The 17,714-nt window shown below is 52.3% G+C and overlaps 3 protein-coding genes across 9 annotated transcripts in view; 2 read left to right on the top strand and 1 right to left on the bottom strand.

Moving 5' to 3' along the window:
• SETD1B (SET domain containing 1B, histone lysine methyltransferase) overlaps positions 1 to 2,151 on the top strand; it is a 43,982-nt gene extending 41,831 nt beyond the window's left edge. Inside the window, exons 15-18 of the mRNA XM_071445047.1 lie at positions 242 to 373; positions 475 to 594; positions 961 to 1,098; positions 1,809 to 2,151. Coding sequence (XP_071301148.1) covers positions 242 to 373; positions 475 to 594; positions 961 to 1,098; positions 1,809 to 1,982 — 564 coding nt within the window. The 3' untranslated portion in view covers positions 1,983 to 2,151. The remainder of the gene's footprint in view (positions 1 to 241; positions 374 to 474; positions 595 to 960; positions 1,099 to 1,808) is intronic.
• A 5,610-nt stretch (positions 2,152 to 7,761) lies between these two features.
• HPD (4-hydroxyphenylpyruvate dioxygenase) lies at positions 7,762 to 13,998 on the bottom strand. Of its 6 annotated transcripts, none has more exons than XM_071445062.1 (14): positions 13,870 to 13,998; positions 12,756 to 12,782; positions 11,960 to 12,022; positions 11,153 to 11,257; positions 10,989 to 11,031; positions 10,821 to 10,903; positions 10,603 to 10,692; positions 10,408 to 10,511; positions 10,169 to 10,246; positions 9,855 to 10,017; positions 9,486 to 9,557; positions 8,716 to 8,838; positions 8,464 to 8,580; positions 7,762 to 8,383 (listed from the first exon to the last, which is right to left on the bottom strand). In XM_071445062.1, exons 1-14 carry the CDS (start codon positions 13,903 to 13,905, stop codon positions 8,273 to 8,275), a joined length of 1,215 nt encoding a protein of 404 aa, XP_071301163.1. In that variant the 5' UTR covers positions 13,906 to 13,998; the 3' UTR covers positions 7,762 to 8,272. The 6 variants fall into 6 exon arrangements, with proteins under 6 accessions (XP_071301163.1, XP_071301161.1, XP_071301165.1 ...); XM_071445060.1 differs by lacking the exon at positions 13,870 to 13,998 and adding an exon at positions 13,569 to 13,846; XM_071445064.1 differs by lacking the exon at positions 13,870 to 13,998 and adding an exon at positions 13,002 to 13,846.
• On the top strand, positions 13,958 to 17,697 carry PSMD9 (proteasome 26S subunit, non-ATPase 9). 2 transcript variants are annotated; one of them, XM_071445071.1, is made up of 6 exons: positions 13,958 to 14,255; positions 14,348 to 14,422; positions 15,129 to 15,322; positions 15,765 to 15,866; positions 16,365 to 16,453; positions 16,774 to 17,697. In XM_071445071.1, exons 1-6 carry the CDS (start codon positions 13,973 to 13,975, stop codon positions 16,799 to 16,801), a joined length of 771 nt encoding a protein of 256 aa, XP_071301172.1. In that variant the 5' UTR covers positions 13,958 to 13,972; the 3' UTR covers positions 16,802 to 17,697. The 2 variants fall into 2 exon arrangements, with proteins under 2 accessions (XP_071301172.1, XP_071301173.1); XM_071445072.1 differs by having other exon boundaries at positions 14,098 to 14,255; positions 14,348 to 14,450.
• The last annotated feature ends 17 nt before the right edge of the window (positions 17,698 to 17,714 follow it).

A 17,714-nucleotide genomic window follows, 5' to 3' on the forward strand; every position in this document is an offset into this window, starting at 1 on the left:
TGAGGAATCCAGCTGTGAATGGGGTTTGGTTTGGCACTGTCACACACAGCAGGTGCTTCCTGCCTTTTGGCAGGGAGGGAGAGGGAGCTGTTGTGTCTCCTTGATTGTCCTGGGGTTGTGTGGGAAGTGCTAATGTTTGATGTCAGGCGTTCTGTGGTGATGTGTTGTAGCACAAGGGGCTGCTCACAGGGAGCCTGCAGGGTGTTGTGGGTCAGCTTTGATGCCCCATTTGTCCTCTCAGGGTATGAGCATCCCTGCCCAACCTCACGCTTCCACCCGGGCTGGTTCCGAGAGGCGATCAGAGCAGCGCAGGCTCCTCTCCTCCTTCACTGGTAGCTGTGACAGTGACCTGCTCAAGTTCAACCAGCTCAAGGTAGGTACCCCCTGCTGCAGATCCTGGACCTAGAGACATCCTTTCCTGTTCTGTGCTGTGACTAATTCAGGGTTGGGTTTTGGGGTGTTTTCTTCATGCAGTTCCGGAAGAAAAAACTAAAATTCTGTAAGAGCCACATTCACGACTGGGGCCTTTTTGCTATGGAGCCCATTGCAGCTGATGAGATGGTGATAGAGTACGTGGGTCAGAACATCAGGCAGGTAAGCTGTGGCTGAAATCTGAGAAAAGCCCAGCCCTGGATGAAATCCTTCAGTATGACAGCAAGGGCTGGAGTCCTGGGTTGGAGGTGTCAGCTCTGTGGGCTGGGTACAGGTTGGCATGGTTTGGAAGGTACAAGGGTGGGAATTCCAACAATCTTTGGAAACTGAGCACTCAGGAGAATCCTGCTTCAGAAGCCCATCCTGAACTTCTGTGTTTCCAGTGAGGTGTGTGCTCTCTTGGGGTGATGGGGGTGGTGTAAATCCCCATTGCCTGGCACAAGCAGAGCTCAGGGGAGCCTTGTGGTGGTGAGGTGGCTGCTCACAGGTCAGTAGTGCAGTGGCCTGAGCCTGCCTGGCTTTCTGCAGGTCATTGCTGACATGCGTGAGAAGCGATACGAGGACGAGGGCATTGGCAGCAGTTACATGTTCAGAGTCGACCACGACACCATCATCGATGCCACCAAGTGTGGGAACTTTGCCAGGTTCATCAATCACAGCTGCAATGTGAGTATCTCTTCTGGCCTGTCCTTGTTCCCTGGCAGCTGACAAACCTGGGGAGGCCCTGCCTGCCCTGCTTGGGGTGCTCAGAAGTGGCAGGGGGTCGCAGGGTTGTGATGAAATGTTAATGAGCCACAGCAGATCAGAGCAGGGTCTGAAGGAATGTAAAGAGGTTGGAGAGATCTGAGGAATGAAACATGCAGGGAGACTGAGTGTGCTAAAGAGCCCTTCTGGCTGTCTCAGGGAACCCTGATGGACACTGAGCAAGCAAATCTAACAAATATTTCCTTAAAAGATAGCAAATTTCAGCTGTGGGAAATTCAGCTCCTTCTAGTGTCCACATGGGAAAATAATCCCTGCTGTTTCCTCCTGTGCTCTGTGCTGCAGTCTGCTCTCAGACCTGCCTCCCTGGCCAAACTGTTAAGCATTGAGCTTCTCTTAACCTGGGACAAAATTGATGGAACATCATCCAGGCTCTTTTGCTCCACAAATGACCAGAACGTGGATATTTTGGAGCAGCACAAGGAGGGCTGCTCTGTTTCCTGGCTCCACGCCTCCCTGCCTAGGCTTGCCCTAAGTCCAGGCTCTGGCAGCATGGCTGGGTTGTCTCGGGAGAGGACTGCCCTGTTTTATTTTAGCTTGAAATAATTGTGTGGAGGCTGGGAAGCCCTGGCCCTCGGGAACCTACATCCTCACCTGTTCTGTCACCCTTGCAGCCAAATTGTTATGCTAAAGTGATCACGGTGGAGTCTCAAAAGAAGATCGTTATCTACTCCAAGCAGCACATCAATGTGAACGAGGAAATTACCTACGACTACAAGTTTCCAATTGAGGATGTAAAAATCCCGTGTCTCTGTGGCTCTGAGAACTGCAGGGGAACCCTGAACTGAACTCAAGGTTTCTCGTCACACTTGCACCTTCGGCCATGTCAAAACTGTGGTAACCAGGTGTGGTTGCACTTTGCCAAAAAAAGATGAAAAAAAAAAACCTACAGAAAAAAAGGAAGAAAAAAAATTTAAAAGCAAAAAAAATACTTACCAAAAAAAAAAAAAATAAAAAGAGGAAAAAGAGAAGAAAACCAAGCAAGTTTCGCACTTCTGCCAGGATCATGAGTGAAAGCAAAAAGCGCACACGCTTACGAGGACTGTTCATGTTTCAGGTGCTTTTTCCTTTTCAGATCCAACACGCACACAAAAAGGTGGCTACCTTTTGTGGCATGGTTTATCCAAACACTAGCTTCTCTGTTCAGTCCCTGAAGTAATGCTCCATAATGGGATAATGGTACCTTTTTTTTTTTAATTGTTCTTATAAGCCTTCATCGTTTCATAAATGCTGCTACCTTTTTCTCATCAGTTTTCGTTGGTTGAAAAAGACATTCAACGTTTAAATGTGAAGCAGAGACTGAAAATGCCATATAGGGTTTGTTGGGAGCTTGATTGGCTGAAATTGCACAGATTTCTCAGAGTAAGCTGTAAATAAATGTAAGGTTGATGTTACAGAGCAAGCCAGAGGCTTGAGGGTGTGTGAGTGAGTGTGTGCTTGGGGGTGTGTGTGTGTGTGTGTGTGGAGATGTGTCCACAGTGAGACTAGAGCTGAGCTGTCCTGCCTTTTCCTTAGGGATGAGCCTGAACAAGGCCCCTCAGCCAGACCCCGGGGCAGGGTCAGCTCAGCCAGACCTCAGCTCCCCTCCTTGGGCTCCCCTCTCATTTTCTATGCCATGCTGGTCCATGGGGGATCAAAACCTCTGCAGCTGCACGTGAGAAACCCTTGGATACTTCAGTCACTAGGAAGAGGTGGAGTCAGCTGTGGCCTTTGGGGATGCCCATTCCTTGGAGATGGGCTTGTCTTGCTTGCAGAAGAGGCTGACATTAAGTGGACAGCTCAGCCCCTGTTGATGCTGTAGAAATCCTGCCCTGCTTGCAAGCAAAGACTACGGCCCACGTTTGTAGCAGGACTTTCTTCCTGTGGGTGGGAATCAGGCTGATGTGTGACTTGTATTCATTTTTTCTCACCTTCATCTGCATTTCCCTGCCCTTCTAGTGTTTAATGTGGAGTATTTGCTCTGTCCTTGGATGTGGGAGATGCCTCCTGTGATAGGAGCAAGCTGTGCCCTGCTGCTCTCCTCCCTCTGTTACTCAGTAACTTGGCCAGGGGGATCCTGTCCCTCCAGAAAACCATGGTAGAAATGTCCCTGAAAGCAATCCTGTGCCCCCCATCTATAGCATGGAAGCCTCTATTGCTTCTCTAAATTTGGAAGGCATGTTTTAAAATGATTTCTCAATATATTTTGTCCTTGTAGATGTGCTGAGGTGAAGGTTGCAGTTCTTCAAGAGGTTCCATTTAAAAATGGGACCAAACACGAAAAAAATAATTCTTTGGATGAGATCTGGAAATGTTACACCACCGTTCAGGTATAGACAGGATCAGTTTTTCAATTTGCATTGAATTTCTCCTGCTTTAAAAGTAGAGATTAGTTGTACTAAACCCTTTTTAATTGGCTTGTAAGGGGAAGTTGCAATGTCATTCTGAAATGGGAAGATTATCTGCATATCTAAACACCTTCTCCCCACAGAACAAATTGCACAGCTGTGTTCTTGTGTTCTTTCCAAACCTCCACAGGGGTGAGAACAAAAGAGGTTGCAAAAGAGGTTCCTGGAAGTTTTTTCAGCTGTTCCATGGAATTGCCAGGCCTGCTCTGCAGTGTGGAGTTTGTAATGTAGGTTAGACCTCTGCCTCTGAATTTCTCCTCCAGACAAAAGGCCTGAGGGAGCAGGAGCACACAGACTGCTGCCAGCTGCCTTAACACACCTGTGTTCCTGTCTGAGGGCGAGCAAACTGTCTCTGAGATTGGACAGCCCATGGTCCATCTCTGCTTTTGGTTCAGTTCTGTTTTGTTTCTCCTCCTTTGTCCTAAATCTCTCCAGCACCTGGGTGTTGGTGACCCAGAACCTAAAATCATGAGAAGCACAAGTTTCTGTCACTGAATGTTGGGTGGAACTGCAGTGATGGCATTTGGGAGTTTAACCAGCTGCTCAGTTTAGTTGTTATTTTTTTGAGTGAGATTCACTGTGTTGGCATCTCCACAGCTTGGCCTTTGACTTGCAAGGCTTTGGAAATGCACAGAAGTTTCCTGTGTGTCAGAACTGAAGCCCCTGTCCTTGGCCTTCTCCCTCTCTGCTCCAGTGCATTGATGGTGGATTTGTGGGGCTGAGCACACCCCACATGGCCCAGCCCTGTGTTCCCAGCTCATCCCTGTGCTCTGGGTGGGATCAGCCCCTGCAGTTTGCCTTAACCCTTGGTGAGGAAGGTGGGGAGGAAGGTCCCTGTCACCTTCAGGTCCTTCACGCTGTGTTTTAGGAGCACCAAAGGGATTTGGGTGCCAAAGACCATGAGCACCTAAATCACTTGGGCACTTCTGAAACTGCCTGTAATTCATCCCCTTTTAGGATCCCAGACAAATAATGTGAGTTTTTAGAAGAGCTGATCTCCCAGTGCTTCCCCAGGATGAAACAGAGCTGTTGAACCCACAGCACTTCTGAAAAATCATGTCTGGTCTCAAAGCCAAACCTGAGACTTCTCTTTCTCCCCCATAAATCTTGGCTTGCAGAGTCCTCCCTGGAGATATTTTGTCTTACACTGGGAAGCTGCCTGACCTCCAAACAAATCATTTTATGGTGAGGACTCCCAAGCCTGGTGCAGTGATTTCCATGGGTGCCCTGTCCCTGCCAGGGGAGCCCTGCAGGCACAGATGTGGCTGGGAGAGGCCTCAGATCCTTTGCCTTGTGCTTGGCAAGGCTGGGGTGAGAGGAGGGCAGGAGCTGTGGCTGCTGTGGTTCCATTCAGCTCAGGCACCCCTGGGAACAGTGACAGGGACAAGGGGAGCCTCAGCAGCTCGTGCTGCTTACAGGGCCTGCAGTGCTTTTGTCCACTGAAAAACACATCCCCACATTTATTGGCACTTCAATTTGAGCCCAGGACAAAAAAAGAGAGAGACATTTACAGTGCTCCTGCAAAATTCCATCTCTCTGGGAGGAATGACCCAAGAGAACAGAGCAAAATGATGGAAATAGAATTTCAGCCTTGGGTTTGCAGCTGTGGGAGTTCAGGTGCAGGTGCCTCTGTGCTGGCATCCACAGGACCTGGGGGGCTGGAGGGGATGGGGCTCATCCTGCAGTTATTTATATTGTACAGAGCAGCTTATTTCTACCAGGAAAGAAAAAACAACCATCAGTTTAAAACTCCATCAAATTCAGTAGTTTCAGTTCTGGTTTTTGTGACCTTTTTCAGGGATCATTTCAGTGCATTTCTGTACAAAATAAAAATTTAAGGAAAAAAAAGGATTTTGAAGTATAAAAAAATGCATTTTCTGTACATAGGCGAACTCAAGAATCTTCTCTTCAAACACTGTTTCTTGTAGAAACATGTTGAAATTTTTTTGCTGATTTCTTTGTACTTCAAGAGCATGTAAATAGTTTATTAAAAGTGACTATTGTAATTTGGAGTTCTTTTTAAACAGATTCCAGCTCTAAATCATGTCAAGATGGGGAGGAAGAAGGACTGAGTATAGCAAAGGAGCTGGTGGCATTTACAGCTTGTGTCAAGCTTTGTATAATGTAAATTCTGTATAAATATGGGGGTTTTTTGTCAAATAAATAGATGCAATTAGAAGCATTAAGAAACTGAAGACAAAAAATTGCCAAGTCAAGGCTTCTTCTTTCCCCCCTCCCTCAGTCTGAACCCTTATGTGCAAGATCTATTTATTTCAAGCGAGGAAATGTGTACAGTCTAATAGACACCCTAAAATGTATTTAAGCAAATTAGCAACTGGATTTTTTCAGTTTAATATTTGTTTTGTTTTTATGAGTTTCCTCAATTGCCACTGTAGGATTTGTCCAAGTGAAAACACATCAAGAAGGACACTCTAAAACAATGGGGCAGTTTGGAAGCAAAGTGGAACACCCAGCTCCCAATTCTTGCAGTTTTCTGGTTTTAATTCCCAGCGTGGAAATCAAGGGCCTCCTTTAAAAGTAGGCAGGTCAAATTGTTTGCAATAAATTTAAATTTTTTTTTCTTAAGTTCCTTTTAAAAAAACAACTCTGCTTTGAAGATTTAGGATTTCTGCTTTTTCTTTGGTTAAGCAAATTTATAAATTTAGGGATGTTTTGTGCATATAGAATCTGTCACCAGTATGTATCTTGTTTTGAAGAAAGTGTTTTTGTTGTGGATGTGTCATGCTGTATATATTTGTTCATATTTTTGTGAATTGAATACTATGTACCATTGTATTATAGTAACTTTTATAAAGCAAACCATAAATATACTGACTTTTCTTACAGAAAAATTATGTTGTGCTTAATATATTACCTGGGAGCTGTGAGAGCTCAAGGAGGCAGATGCAGAACAAGAACAGTGTGAAGAACTGATTTTCAGCAAAGTTTACTGCAAATATTAATTCTGGTGAGCAGGAAATGAATTTAAACAACATTATATTGCATGAAAGAAATATGTGATTCTAGTCATAGAAAGAAATATGTGATTCTAGTCATAGAAAGAAATATGTGATTCTAGTCTATAAACTTTGTCTCAGTATTAACAATCTTGCAGCCCTGGAGAGCTGAGGCAGAGCTCTCCTGACAGTGAACCAGGAGTCCCAGACATGTCCAGTGTCTGCAGGTGAGGGGTCCCTGCTCCTCCTTCTTCCCCCCTGGATTGCTCTGATTTCATATCCTTTATTTATTTGTTTGTTTATTTATTTATTTTTAACTTTATAGAGGCAAAGGGCCTTAACCACCACCTGAGGGGTCAGAGATGTGTGAGGCTGTTGGGGCCAGAGGCTCTTTGCTTTCTTTCCTTATAGATCAGTTTATTCCAATTGCCAGGAGTTGGACTTGGATGGTTCTTGTGGGTCCCTTCCAGGATATTCTGGGATTGTTTGAAATCTGGATTAGTTCTGCTCCCTGGGACAGGGGCAGCTGCTCAGGCTTGGCCCCTGTACCCCCCATGTACCCCCCACAATTGGGGGCTGCTGCTGCTGGGGGGTCAGGGTGGCCTCTCTGAGCTTTTATTCAAAAAGAAATACCTGGAGCAGGGACAAGAGGAATGGCTGATGGAGGAGGAGGAGGTGGAAGACACAGGACAGAGGCTGGAGGAGACTTCCCAGCTCAGCTCCTGCATTCCTCAGGTGAGCACAGGACAGGGCTGCAGGACAGCCCCAGCTGGGGCTCAGAGGAGCCCATCCTGAGCTGAGGGCTCGGCAGGGGCTCAGGGCCTGAGAGCTCCCCTGGTGGCAAACAGGGAACAGGGGGGTGTGGAAGGGGCTGTGCAGCACCCCAGGGTGGCCTTCAGCAGCTGGGACAGGGAGTGCTGAGCTGCAGCCCCTGGAACACAGGGACTCCCCAGGCACTCAGGCCAGGTCAGAAAAGGGATTTATTGCTTTGGGGAGGAATTCCCCGTGCAAAGGACAACACCAGAGCAGCACCCAGAGGGGACTTTGCACATGCAGCCAGGATCTGAGCCAAGGAATTGCTGCCAATGCCAGCAGTTACTGCTGGAAACATGGGAGAAACCCCAACCCATCATTAATGCAGGAATTTACAGGTATTAGAGCAAGACTCTGTTGCCTTGGGAAGGCTGAAATATGTAAATACAATAAATTCTCATTCCAGAGTGTTGTAGCTACCCTAAAACCATGTTTATTCTCAGCAAATTCAAATTGAAGATTGAGTCTAAAAGCAATTAAACCAAAATCTTAAAAAAGGAGATGTGCAGAGAGGAAAATGCCTCCGTGCTTTCGCAGCTTCCCGTGTAGCTAAAATTAAAACTTTGGATAGACTAAATTTGAGCACTCCCAGTTGTTTCTTCTGTCTTCCTCTGTAGCTGCATGTCTTTGGCACATGCCCTAAACCTGCCCTTTGTTAAGAATTCCATGGTTTGGATCAGATTAAGCTGCTTTTTGAGTGTGTTTGCTATTTCCCACGCCCCATCTCCCAGGAGGTCACGGAAGGGCAGTGCCAGGGCTGGGCTGGGAGAGGTGTTGGGTCCTTTTGCATTGTCCAGCTTGGCAGTGGCTTCCCTGGCTTTGTGGCACTCCAGCCTGGGCTATTTACCAAAACGTGGGGTGTTTCCCAGTTCATTTGGGGTTCAGCTCCTTGGGGCTGAGGGTGGCACTTGCTGCCATCCCCTACATCCTCTTGGTCTCCCCATTGGGCTCCAGCACAGTCAGGTTTCCTCTGGCATCCTGATCCATTTCAATGGCCTCAAACAGAGACTTGAAGTTCCCAGCACCGAAGCCCTGCGGGGGTGGCACTGTTAGGGACCAGGGCTTGGCCCTGAGGGCTCCTGGCCAGGACCAGAGGGAGACCTCAAACCAACCTGGTGATTGTGCCTCTGGATCACCTCCAGAAAGACCGTGGGTCTGTCCTGAACTGGTTTGGTGAAGATCTGGAGCAAGTAGCCTTTTTCATCAAAATCCACCAGGATTTTCAGCTCCTGGAGAAAAGAAATGAGGTGACAGCTCGAAGACCCACAGAGGAGCAGGTGGGGCTCTCTGTGTCACTCACATCCCTGCAGGGCACTGTGGGGAGCTGGTCCAGCCCTGGGCAGGCCTTTCCCCCTCTGACTCACCTCCAGCTTGTCAATGTTCTCCTTCACTTTGATTTTGGCAGTTCTGAGCCTTTCCCGCAGCACCTGGTAGTAGCTGGAGGGCACATCCATGAACTGCATGCCCCTCTGCTTCAGGTTGGTGATCTGCAAGGCAGGGGAGACCCAGCAGGGCTCAGCTTGGGAGGGGTTTGTGCCAGGAGCATTTCCTGTGTCGGGACAGAGATGCTTTCCCATGGCATTGGCCAACCTCAAGCATGAGAACCTGTCTCATCTTTTCACTTTGGCACCAGGAGTGGGCAGGCCCAAGATGTCCTCACCAGGCACTGTAGAGAGCTGTGCAAGAATCATTTGTCCTGCTCTGACCTGATACCTCTGGAGGCCCTTTGGTCTGGAGAGGAGCCCAGACCTGGGTGCTCAACCCAGACCTGCCCCAGCTGAAGGTGGGTGGTGGGTATGGGGCTCAGCCTGGCTGTGTTCCACCCTGCAAGGACAGAGGTGCCACCAAGGGCCCTGCAGACCCCAATTGCTTTAAGCTGGAGGGACAGGCAGCTCACAGGTGCAGCATCCCTGGGCAGTTAATGCTGGTTGTAAAACAACCACAGCACAAAGGCCATTGGCTCTGGGTCCTTGTACCCTGACAGGGTCATGGTGCACCCTGTGACAAGCACCAGGCCCAGAGCCAGGGCAGGAGGGGTCCCAGGGCAGGGGGTCCCAGGGCAGGGGGTCCCAGGGCAGGGGGGGTCCCAGGGCAGGGGGTCCCAGGGCAGGGGGGGTCCCAGGGCTGCACTCACTGCTGAGATGATGTCGGGGGTGTTCAGTGCGATGTGCTGGACTCCGGCCCCTCCGTAGTAATCAATGTATTCCTACAGGGAAAAGATGTCACCGTGGCAGTGACAGCACAGCTACAGCTGTGAAGGGATGGGTGTGGGCTTAAAAATATGCAGGCAAGATCAGCCCAGGGGCACCACAGAACGACAGACACTGTTGATGAGATGGGTGGGCCCTGGGCCCAAGCAGAGCCAGGATTCCTTTCTAGCAGCCACTTCAGCACAGCAGGTCTGCTCTGGCTCCACATCACTGACCTTTGGTCCCTGTTCCTTCACCAAGATCCCCCTGGGAGTGGAGGCAGCCACATGGGTCAACCACCAGCATCCACTCACCTGAATCTGGGATTTCTTCTTGCCAGGGGCTGGCTCATTGATGGGCATCTTGATGGTCTCCTCGTAGTTGGTGACCACGATGGAGCGCAGGGCGCTGAACTCGGTGTGCAGCTGTTTGTCATCCACTGACCAGAAGCGGTGGAAGAGCAGGTTCTTCTGGTACCTGCCCAGTCACAGGGGGCACAGTCAAGCCCTTGCTCCATCCCCACAGTAATGGAGCTGTGCTGGCTTCATCAGCCCTGGCAGAAGTGGTGGGACCAGCAGAGCTGTGCTGCTGCTCCATCCCACCTCCCACCAGCTCTCCCCACTCTTACCAGTCTGCGACTGGGACCATCTGGAGGTCAGGTTGGTTCCCCACAACGTGATCGACAAAGCTGAGCTTGGCACTTGGTCTGTGGGGGGAGACAAGGAGGGTCTCAGCCAGGCTCAGGGGTATCCCACAGCTCAGGGGGCTCCAGGGCAAGGCAGTGGGGTCCTGTCCAGCTCCTCAGTGGGATATCCCACCAGAACACGATGGCAAAGGGCCAGGCAGGAGCCTCTGGAAAGTACTCACAGCTTGGGCAGCAGGGGGTCCTTGAAGAGGGGTGGGTGGTACCCAGGGAGGAACAGGCCCTTGTAGTTGAGCTTTTCTATCAAGGTGTGGGTGGTGTCACCGTACTGTGAGGGGGGAAAGTGGTTGTGTCATGGCTTTGTTTGTGCAGGGGCCTCCCAGGTGCAGCCAGCTCCATGGCCCTGCCCTGCCACTCACCGTCTGGATCACTGCGAATTTCACTTTCCCAAATTTGTCCTGCTCCACCCACGGCTCCTTCACCACCACAGCACCACGCTCCTTGGCTTTCTGGGCAGAAGGAGAGAGATCCTGTCCTGCCACAGCTCCCCCAGGCCAGGGGGAGACATCCCCAGGCCCTCCTGCCTCCCCTCACCGTTTTGGGGGGCTGTGTGGGAGGGGGTGGAGGGGCTGCCCACCTGCACGATGAAGTCACAGTCCTCCACTTCAAAGGCGATGTCCTTCACCCCGTCCCCGTGCTTCACCAGGTGCTCCCCCATCTCTGCCCCCAGCAGGAACAGCCACAGGCATGAGCAGAGCTGCTTTGTTCAGCCATTTCCCACTGCATCCCCCCCAGTAACACCTACCCTCATTCCCTGGGTTCAGAGCGGATGAGAAAACAAACACGATCTGCCGAGGAGGAGGAGGAGAGGTGAGGATGGAGCCACAGGTGATGGTTTTCATGGTGGGTCTGACACCACCTCACCTTTCCCTGCCCTGGCAGTGGCACCTCTGTCAGGGGCTCCCTTACCTTGTCCTGCTTGATGACGTGTGACACCACCTCCCTGCTGCCGGTCTCCAGCCCGCGGTAGGCCAGCTCCTCGAAGCCCAGCTTGTTGCAGTAGTAGGATGCAGCCTGTGGGCAGGGAAGAGTCCCTCTGCTGGAAGCTGTGGTGCTGGTGGCCCACAGGCCATGGACAACAGCCACCATGGCAGGTGCAAGTCACACTTGCCCTGTATGTGTGTGAGAACAGGCAGCAGCTTCTCCGCCTCCTCCAGCAGCCCAGGGGGAACAGGCAGAGGCAAGAAAGGGCCAGGATTGAGGAAAAAGCCCAAATTCAGTGGGAAGTGCTGCCTCCAGAACTTTCTGTGAGGGCTGCCATGCAGCAGGAGACATTTCTGCGTGTCCCCCGTTCTGTGAGGTTGGGTGAAAAGCAGCTCAGGTGTGAAGCACAGGGGTGTTTAAGTTGCCCAGGGCAAGGTTTGGAGATCAGCTGCCATGAGCCCACACAGCTCTGCAGGCTGGTGGCCACAGCTGAGCCCGGCCACGTGCTCTGGTTCATGTCCCACATCCCACCCCCAGCAGCCGCCCCTCGCCTTGCGCAAGGGCCACCAAGGCCACCAAGGCCACCGGTGCCAGGCCAGGGCCGGGCTTTGGGACACGGCACATCCCGGGCCCAGGGGCTGCCGGGAGGAACCAACACCCCCCAGGCAGCCAATGCCTGCAGAGCCCGGCCTGTCCCGGCGTGGGAGGTGTCCCCTGGCTCGTGTCCCCTGGCTCATGTCCCCTGGCACTGCTGTCCCCTTACACGTGTGCCTGGTGGCTGCAGCCTCTCACCTGCTTGGCATTGCCGACCCAGAAGGTGATGGAGTGGAAATGGATGAAGCGGCCTCGTTGGGGCTAAAAGGAAGGAAAATGGGGCTGAAAGCTGCTGCTGCTGCATTTCCTGTAGCACTGCTCAGCTCTGGAGCAGGGGGAAGCAGCAGCTGGGACCCTGAAAATGCATCTCCTGCAAATGCATCTGAATTAACTGGGTGGAACAGCCCCCAGATGGGGATTTTCCAAAGTGCTTTACAGTCAAGGCCCACAGGATCCTGCACTGCAGGTTGGAAGGTACAAAGCACTGATTCACCTTTGCCCACAGCCACAGTTTCAGTTCTCCCAGTGCTCCCCACAAGTGGCCATCCCAGCGAGCTGCCCACCTGCAAACCTCACTCTGTTAAAGATTAATTATTCCACAAAAGCTCTTACACAACCACCAGCACCAGGACAGATCCCCCTTCTCTCCGTTCCCCACCACTGCCCAGCCTGGCACAGGCCACCCAGCACTGGAAACACTTTAAAAGTGAAAAAGGAGGCAAAGAATGCAGCATTTGGAAATAAATGTTGCATGGAATGAGGATTCAGCTTAAGGCTTGACTTGACTGGGAAATATCCATCATCTCCTCTTTGTCACTCTCCTCTCAAACCAGAAATTTCAATGGTTAATACTAATTTACAACGAGGATCTTGTGTGGCTCAGAGAAGTTTTACTTCTGATTTCAACAGGTATTCAAGGAATTGACACAATCTCCTGTAACATGACTGATGTTTCACACCAGGCACAGGGGCAGGACAGGGACACAGCTCTTACCTTTTCTCCTTTGTCTGTGTAGGTCGTCTGAAAGAGAATGAGAAAAGAGAGACATTAGCGGGACAGGCAGGTACAGCAGCCCCCAGGGAGATGAATCCAAAGGTCAGGCTGTGAGGAGCAGCTCTGCTGTGCCACGTCCAGAACAGTCACTGGAAAACCCGAATTCAAGCAGAGCTTAAATCTCCAAAAGCGCCCCGTGCCATGGAGCCCCCGATGTCTGAATTCATTCCCATCTGCTGCCCTCACCATTTTTGTGACCTGGCGATGTGATGGAAGCAAAGAGAGCTTGAGAATGGGACGCTTTCAATATAACGGGACGGGGAGGCTCCTCCTCGGCCCCACCTTCTCCCACCACCAACCCAGGGATGGTTTGGGCTGGGAGCTGCCCAAAGCGGCGGCGGTGGGTGGCTGTCACCGGGGCCGTGTCACGGGTCCCTGCAGCCCTGTCGGTGGCACCGAGGGTGGGAGTGCAGCACGTGAGGCTCCGCGGAGGGTGGGGACCCTGCTGACCCCGCAGCCAAATCCCTGCCCCGTGTGTGTCCCAGGTCACCGGGGGGTGACGCAATTCGGCCAGCACAGCCCCCGGCCCGCCCGCTGCCCCTGGGGACATTCACCCCTCCCTGGGGACGTCATCCTGGGCAGCGCTGAGCCAGGACAGCCTGCAGAGCCCGGCTGGGTGTGCGGTGGTGTCTGGGCACGGGGCCACCTTTAGCCCTGGTGAGCCCAGTGCTGCAGGGACCCCAAAATGTGGGACAGCAGGAGGAGGGCACAAGAGATGGCCCTGCCGGGGAGACACCAGTGCACAAACTCCACCTGGCTGGGAGTGGTGGGAAGTTGCACCACCAGCAAGGCCAGAGGGGATGAGCACGGGGGGCTTGGGTGGTGCCAGTGGCACGGAGGACAGGGGTGGGGGTCTCGTGGTGGGGCTGTCCCCTGCTGCCACACTGCCCGGGACATGGATGCCACGCAGCACTCGGCAAATGCTCTGGGCCACAGACTGGAGAGGGGCCAGCAGCAGGGACAGGGACATAACATCGTCCACCACGGCTGTGTCACCCAGCGGTGGTGACACCGCTGTGCTAATACATGTCACCATCAAAGCTGCGTAACTCACTGGTGGTGACACTGCTGTGCCACCACGTGTCACCATCAGAGCCGCTCCATGGCACCACCACAGCAGCGTGACCCGGTGACGGTGACACCGCTGTGCCCCCCCTATGCCAGCACCACAGCGGTGTGCCGCAGAGGCAGTGACGCAGCTGTGTCACCCCGTTATTGCCGCCGCCGTGTCCCCGCCGTGTCCCCGCCTGTCACCCCCTCACGGCCCCGCTGGCCCCGCCCCCGGCCCCGCCCCGCGCCCGTCCCGGCTCCCGTCCGGCCGCGGCCATGGCGGAGCCCGGCGGGGGCCGCCCCGTCACCGTCAGCGATGTGCAGCAGCTGGTGCGGCGCAAGGACGAGATCGAGGCGCAGATCAAGGCGTGCTACGAGCTCCTGGAGGGGGTCAGTGCCCGGGCAGGGCCGGGCCGGGCTGGGGGGCGCCGTGCGGGCCCGCGGGCCCGGCCCCTTCCCAACCGCCGCCTCTCCCCTCACAGCAAAAGGGCGTCGGGATGCACGAGCCGCTGGTGGACGCCGAGGGCTTCCCCCGCTCGGACATCGACCTGTACCAAGTGCGCACAGCCCGGCACAACATCATCTGTGAGCGGGGAACGGGAACCGGGCGGGGGGGCCGTTCCCGGGACCGGGCCGCGCCCCATCCCGCGGGATGAGCCAGCGAAACCGGGATGTGCGGGGCAAACGCGGCCTCTGCCCGGGAACGGGCACCGCGGAACCGCGGAGCTCTCTGGAACCCCCATGGCGCGCGTTGTAATTCCGCAGAACCGGGGCCCGGGGCTGCGCTGAGCCTCTTCCCCAGGTTCTGCTCAGGGCTCGGAGCTGCCGCCTGGGCTGAGTCAGTAAAATGGATCTGTGAAACACATCAAAGCTTTTCTGGGCTGTTTGTAGAATAAAATTTGGGTAGAAAACAGCTTGGCATTTATTTCATCCCAGGCTTTCCTTAGGATGGGTGTGTACGTAACAGCAGGTGACTTAATGGAAAGAAGACTTAAGCTGCTCACTGAGTTCTAAGGGATCACGGGCCTCGCAGCCCTTCTGCCTTTGCATGTTTACCAAAATTCGTAGGGTGGTTTTCTCTGTGTCTTGCACTGATAAACATCTGCCGGGCTCGCACCAGGCCCCAGCAGATAGAGCAGAGGTTGTTGCTGAGACCAGAGACAGCCAGGGCACCGCTCTGTGTGACTGCAGGGGGAGCAGGTGCTGAGAGCCCTTTGGGGGAAGCCTCTCCAGCTCCCTGTGTGCTCATGGTGTCACCCACAGGTTTGCAGAATGACCACAAGGCAGTGATGAAGCAGGTGGAGGAAGCTCTGCACAAGCTGCACGCTCGGGAGAAGGAGAAACATGCCAAGGATGAGGCGGAGGCCTTGGCCGAGGCCATGAGCCAGAGCCAGAGCCTGCCCCGGGCCTTTGCCAAAGTGAACTCCGTGAGCCCCGGCTCTCCCGCCAGCGTCTCGGTGCGTTGGGCACGGCTCGTGGGGAAGGCTTTGGCTGGAGCCAGACAGCTCATGGCTCCCTCTGCCTCTTGTTAATCAGTGGGAATAAGCTGGGGCCTTGATTAGGGTGTCAACCTCTTCTTTTCATCATGTTGGGATGTCCTGTGAAGGGGCTGGTCACTGTACAGGGATGAGATGGGTGTTCTCTGAGCTGTATCCTGGCACCACACAGCTCCTTCCACACCTCACCGACCATTCCAGCCTCAGTATTTCTCTTCCCATGAAACAGAACAGGGGAATGAACACTTAGTTCTCCCTGTGGCTGTAGTGATGTTCACTTGCCTGGGTGTGAGAGGTGTTGTAGCACATCTCTCTACCTGAGGCTGGGTGAAGGGTGATGCTCCTGTGACATTACCTGTCTTTGGAAAATGCAGATGCTCATCTCTCTTCTATCTCTGTCCAGGGACTTCAAGTTGATGATGAGATTGTGGAGTTTGGATCTGTCAATGCAAACAACTTCCAGAACCTGCAGAACATTGCCACAGTGGTGCAGCACAGTGAGGGGGTGAGCTCATTCCTGCTGTGACTGCATTCTCTTGCCTGTCTCTGTTAGCCACAGCTTTTTCTATGGAACTTGGATCTCTGGAATCATCACTTCCCTGTCAGAAACGGTGTCAGATTCAGTCTGTGCAGTTGTAGCCTTGCTCTCTGACAGCACTGAGCTATTGGCTCATGAATGGAAGAGCTGAGAGGTGTGAACATCACGTTGTTTGTTCTCCCTGGGGACTCCCTGCAGCAGCATTGCTGTGCCACCCTGGTGGCCTGGCCAGAGAAGCTGCCACAACCATTAAGTGCTTGGTGGTGGAAGTGAGGGATCTCCTGGAGATGACTTCACACTCTCTTCTTTCAGTTCTAGCCACAGGAGGGGGAGTGGGCACTGCTGCAGAACATTTCCTTGGGCTTAATGTTCTTTGTGTGCTTCAGCAAAAGAAGGAAGAGAGTTGACTTTGTGATGAAAAAGTGAAATATTTTGGTTATTTTTCTATTTTTTCCACTCTTTCAGAGACCCCTGAGTGTGACTGTGATCCGTGGGGGCAGAAGGGTGCACGTGGGGCTGACTCCAAAGCGCTGGGCCGGGAAGGGCCTCCTGGGGTGAGCTACTGTTTCACTTGCTGGAGGAAAGAGGCTTTCACCAGCTCAGGGCACATTTCCTGAGCAGGGCCAGCCCTGGCTGTGTCACTGCCCACTGTGACAGAGCTCACAGGTGGGCACCAGGGAGCTGGAGGCTGCTGGTTCTGCACAGGGATACAGGGAGTCGAGTGCCAGCAAACATGAGCACAGGCAGAAAGGTCTCAGTGGCTGGTTTGTCTGGGAAACCAGTGGTGGTGGGTCTGAGCCATCCCATGCCAGGGCTTCTGTGCCTGTCTGAGAAATTAAAATTTAATATTTCCTCCTACCCTCTTTTTTTTCAGGTGCAATATCATTCCTTTACAAAGATGACCATGGCTGGGAGAACAATAAAGCTGAAGCTTGTTCCTGCTTTCTGGACTCTGATCTGGTTTGAAAACGTGGTGTTGCTGTGACCTCTGGTGCCTGAAGGGTTCTGGCAGAGTTCTGCAGTTCAGAATTGCACTGGCTGTCAGGAGGAACCTGCAGAGCTGCAAGATGTGGCTTCTCATCTCTTCCACCTTGTATCAATTTAGAGTAAGGCTCTAGAGAGACCCAAATCCCACTTGATACACGCTCCAAAGAGCTTGAAATGTTCTTTTTTGGTGATAACAGAGCATTCCTTTTTTCTCCCCTTTAAAACTCCTCACTGAATATCATGTAATAAATGCTAAACAGTCCTAGAGCACTTTTTGATGCCTGTCATAGTAGATGAGATATGCAAGTTTGATACTTCATCTTCCTCATTTTGACACAGCTTTTAAAGTCAGTGAACATGCTGAAAGGATTTTTGGAATGCCCAGTTATTTTAACACAACGAGGTAAAGAATAGGGGTTACAATTCTACTTTTGGAACTTCTAGTACTTTATGTAGTCATGACAAAAGCACTCCTAGCTTCTCTATTTTCTTTTAATTTTTTTTTAATTGGTTTATTTGCAGGAGTTGATTTTGGGGTGTTTTCCTGGTTCCAGCCAGGACAGGGTTTACCTTTTTGTGCCTCCCATTCTCCTCTCCATCCTGCTGCAGGAGCAGTGGGGGGAGTGGGTGGGTGGCACATGGTCTGGGGTGTTTTCAGTGGGAACAGTAAATTGGGGAAGACCATTCCTAAACCACCACAGCTGCATAAACTGTTGGAAGGGATTCTGGGAATGACTGGTTTGTTTAAAGCTTATTTCCAGTTGAACTTCAAAATGCTCTCCCAAAACAATAAAACTGAGTATTGCCTCTCTCTGTTCTTATAGAAGT

Source organism: Agelaius tricolor, unplaced genomic scaffold (assembly GCF_023055355.1).
Source record: "Agelaius tricolor isolate 1412-34295 unplaced genomic scaffold, bAgeTri1.0.p SCAF_20, whole genome shotgun sequence".
Lineage (NCBI taxonomy): Eukaryota > Metazoa > Chordata > Aves > Passeriformes > Icteridae > Agelaius > Agelaius tricolor.

What these genes read in the sequence shown, in the direction of transcription:
- HPD (XM_071445060.1), bottom strand. Translation starts at nt 13,790, where the DNA reads ATGTTATGTCCCTGTCCCTGCTGCTGGCCCCTCTCCAGTCTGTGGCCC. An exon ending in TTCCCACCACTCCCAGCCAG is followed by an intron (nt 12,783 to 13,568) that starts GTGGAGTTTGTG and finishes ATTCTCTTTCAG; the next exon opens with ACGACCTACACAGACAAAGG. An exon ending in TCCAGAGGCACAATCACCAG is followed by an intron (nt 8,384 to 8,463) that starts GTTGGTTTGAGG and finishes CCACCCCCGCAG; the next exon opens with GGCTTCGGTGCTGGGAACTT.
- PSMD9 (XM_071445071.1), top strand. Translation starts at nt 13,973, where the DNA reads ATGCCAGCACCACAGCGGTGTGCCGCAGAGGCAGTGACGCAGCTGTGT. An exon ending in GCTACGAGCTCCTGGAGGGG is followed by an intron (nt 14,256 to 14,347) that starts GTCAGTGCCCGG and finishes CTCCCCTCACAG; the next exon opens with CAAAAGGGCGTCGGGATGCA. An exon ending in CGGACATCGACCTGTACCAA is followed by an intron (nt 14,423 to 15,128) that starts GTGCGCACAGCC and finishes TGTCACCCACAG; the next exon opens with GTTTGCAGAATGACCACAAG.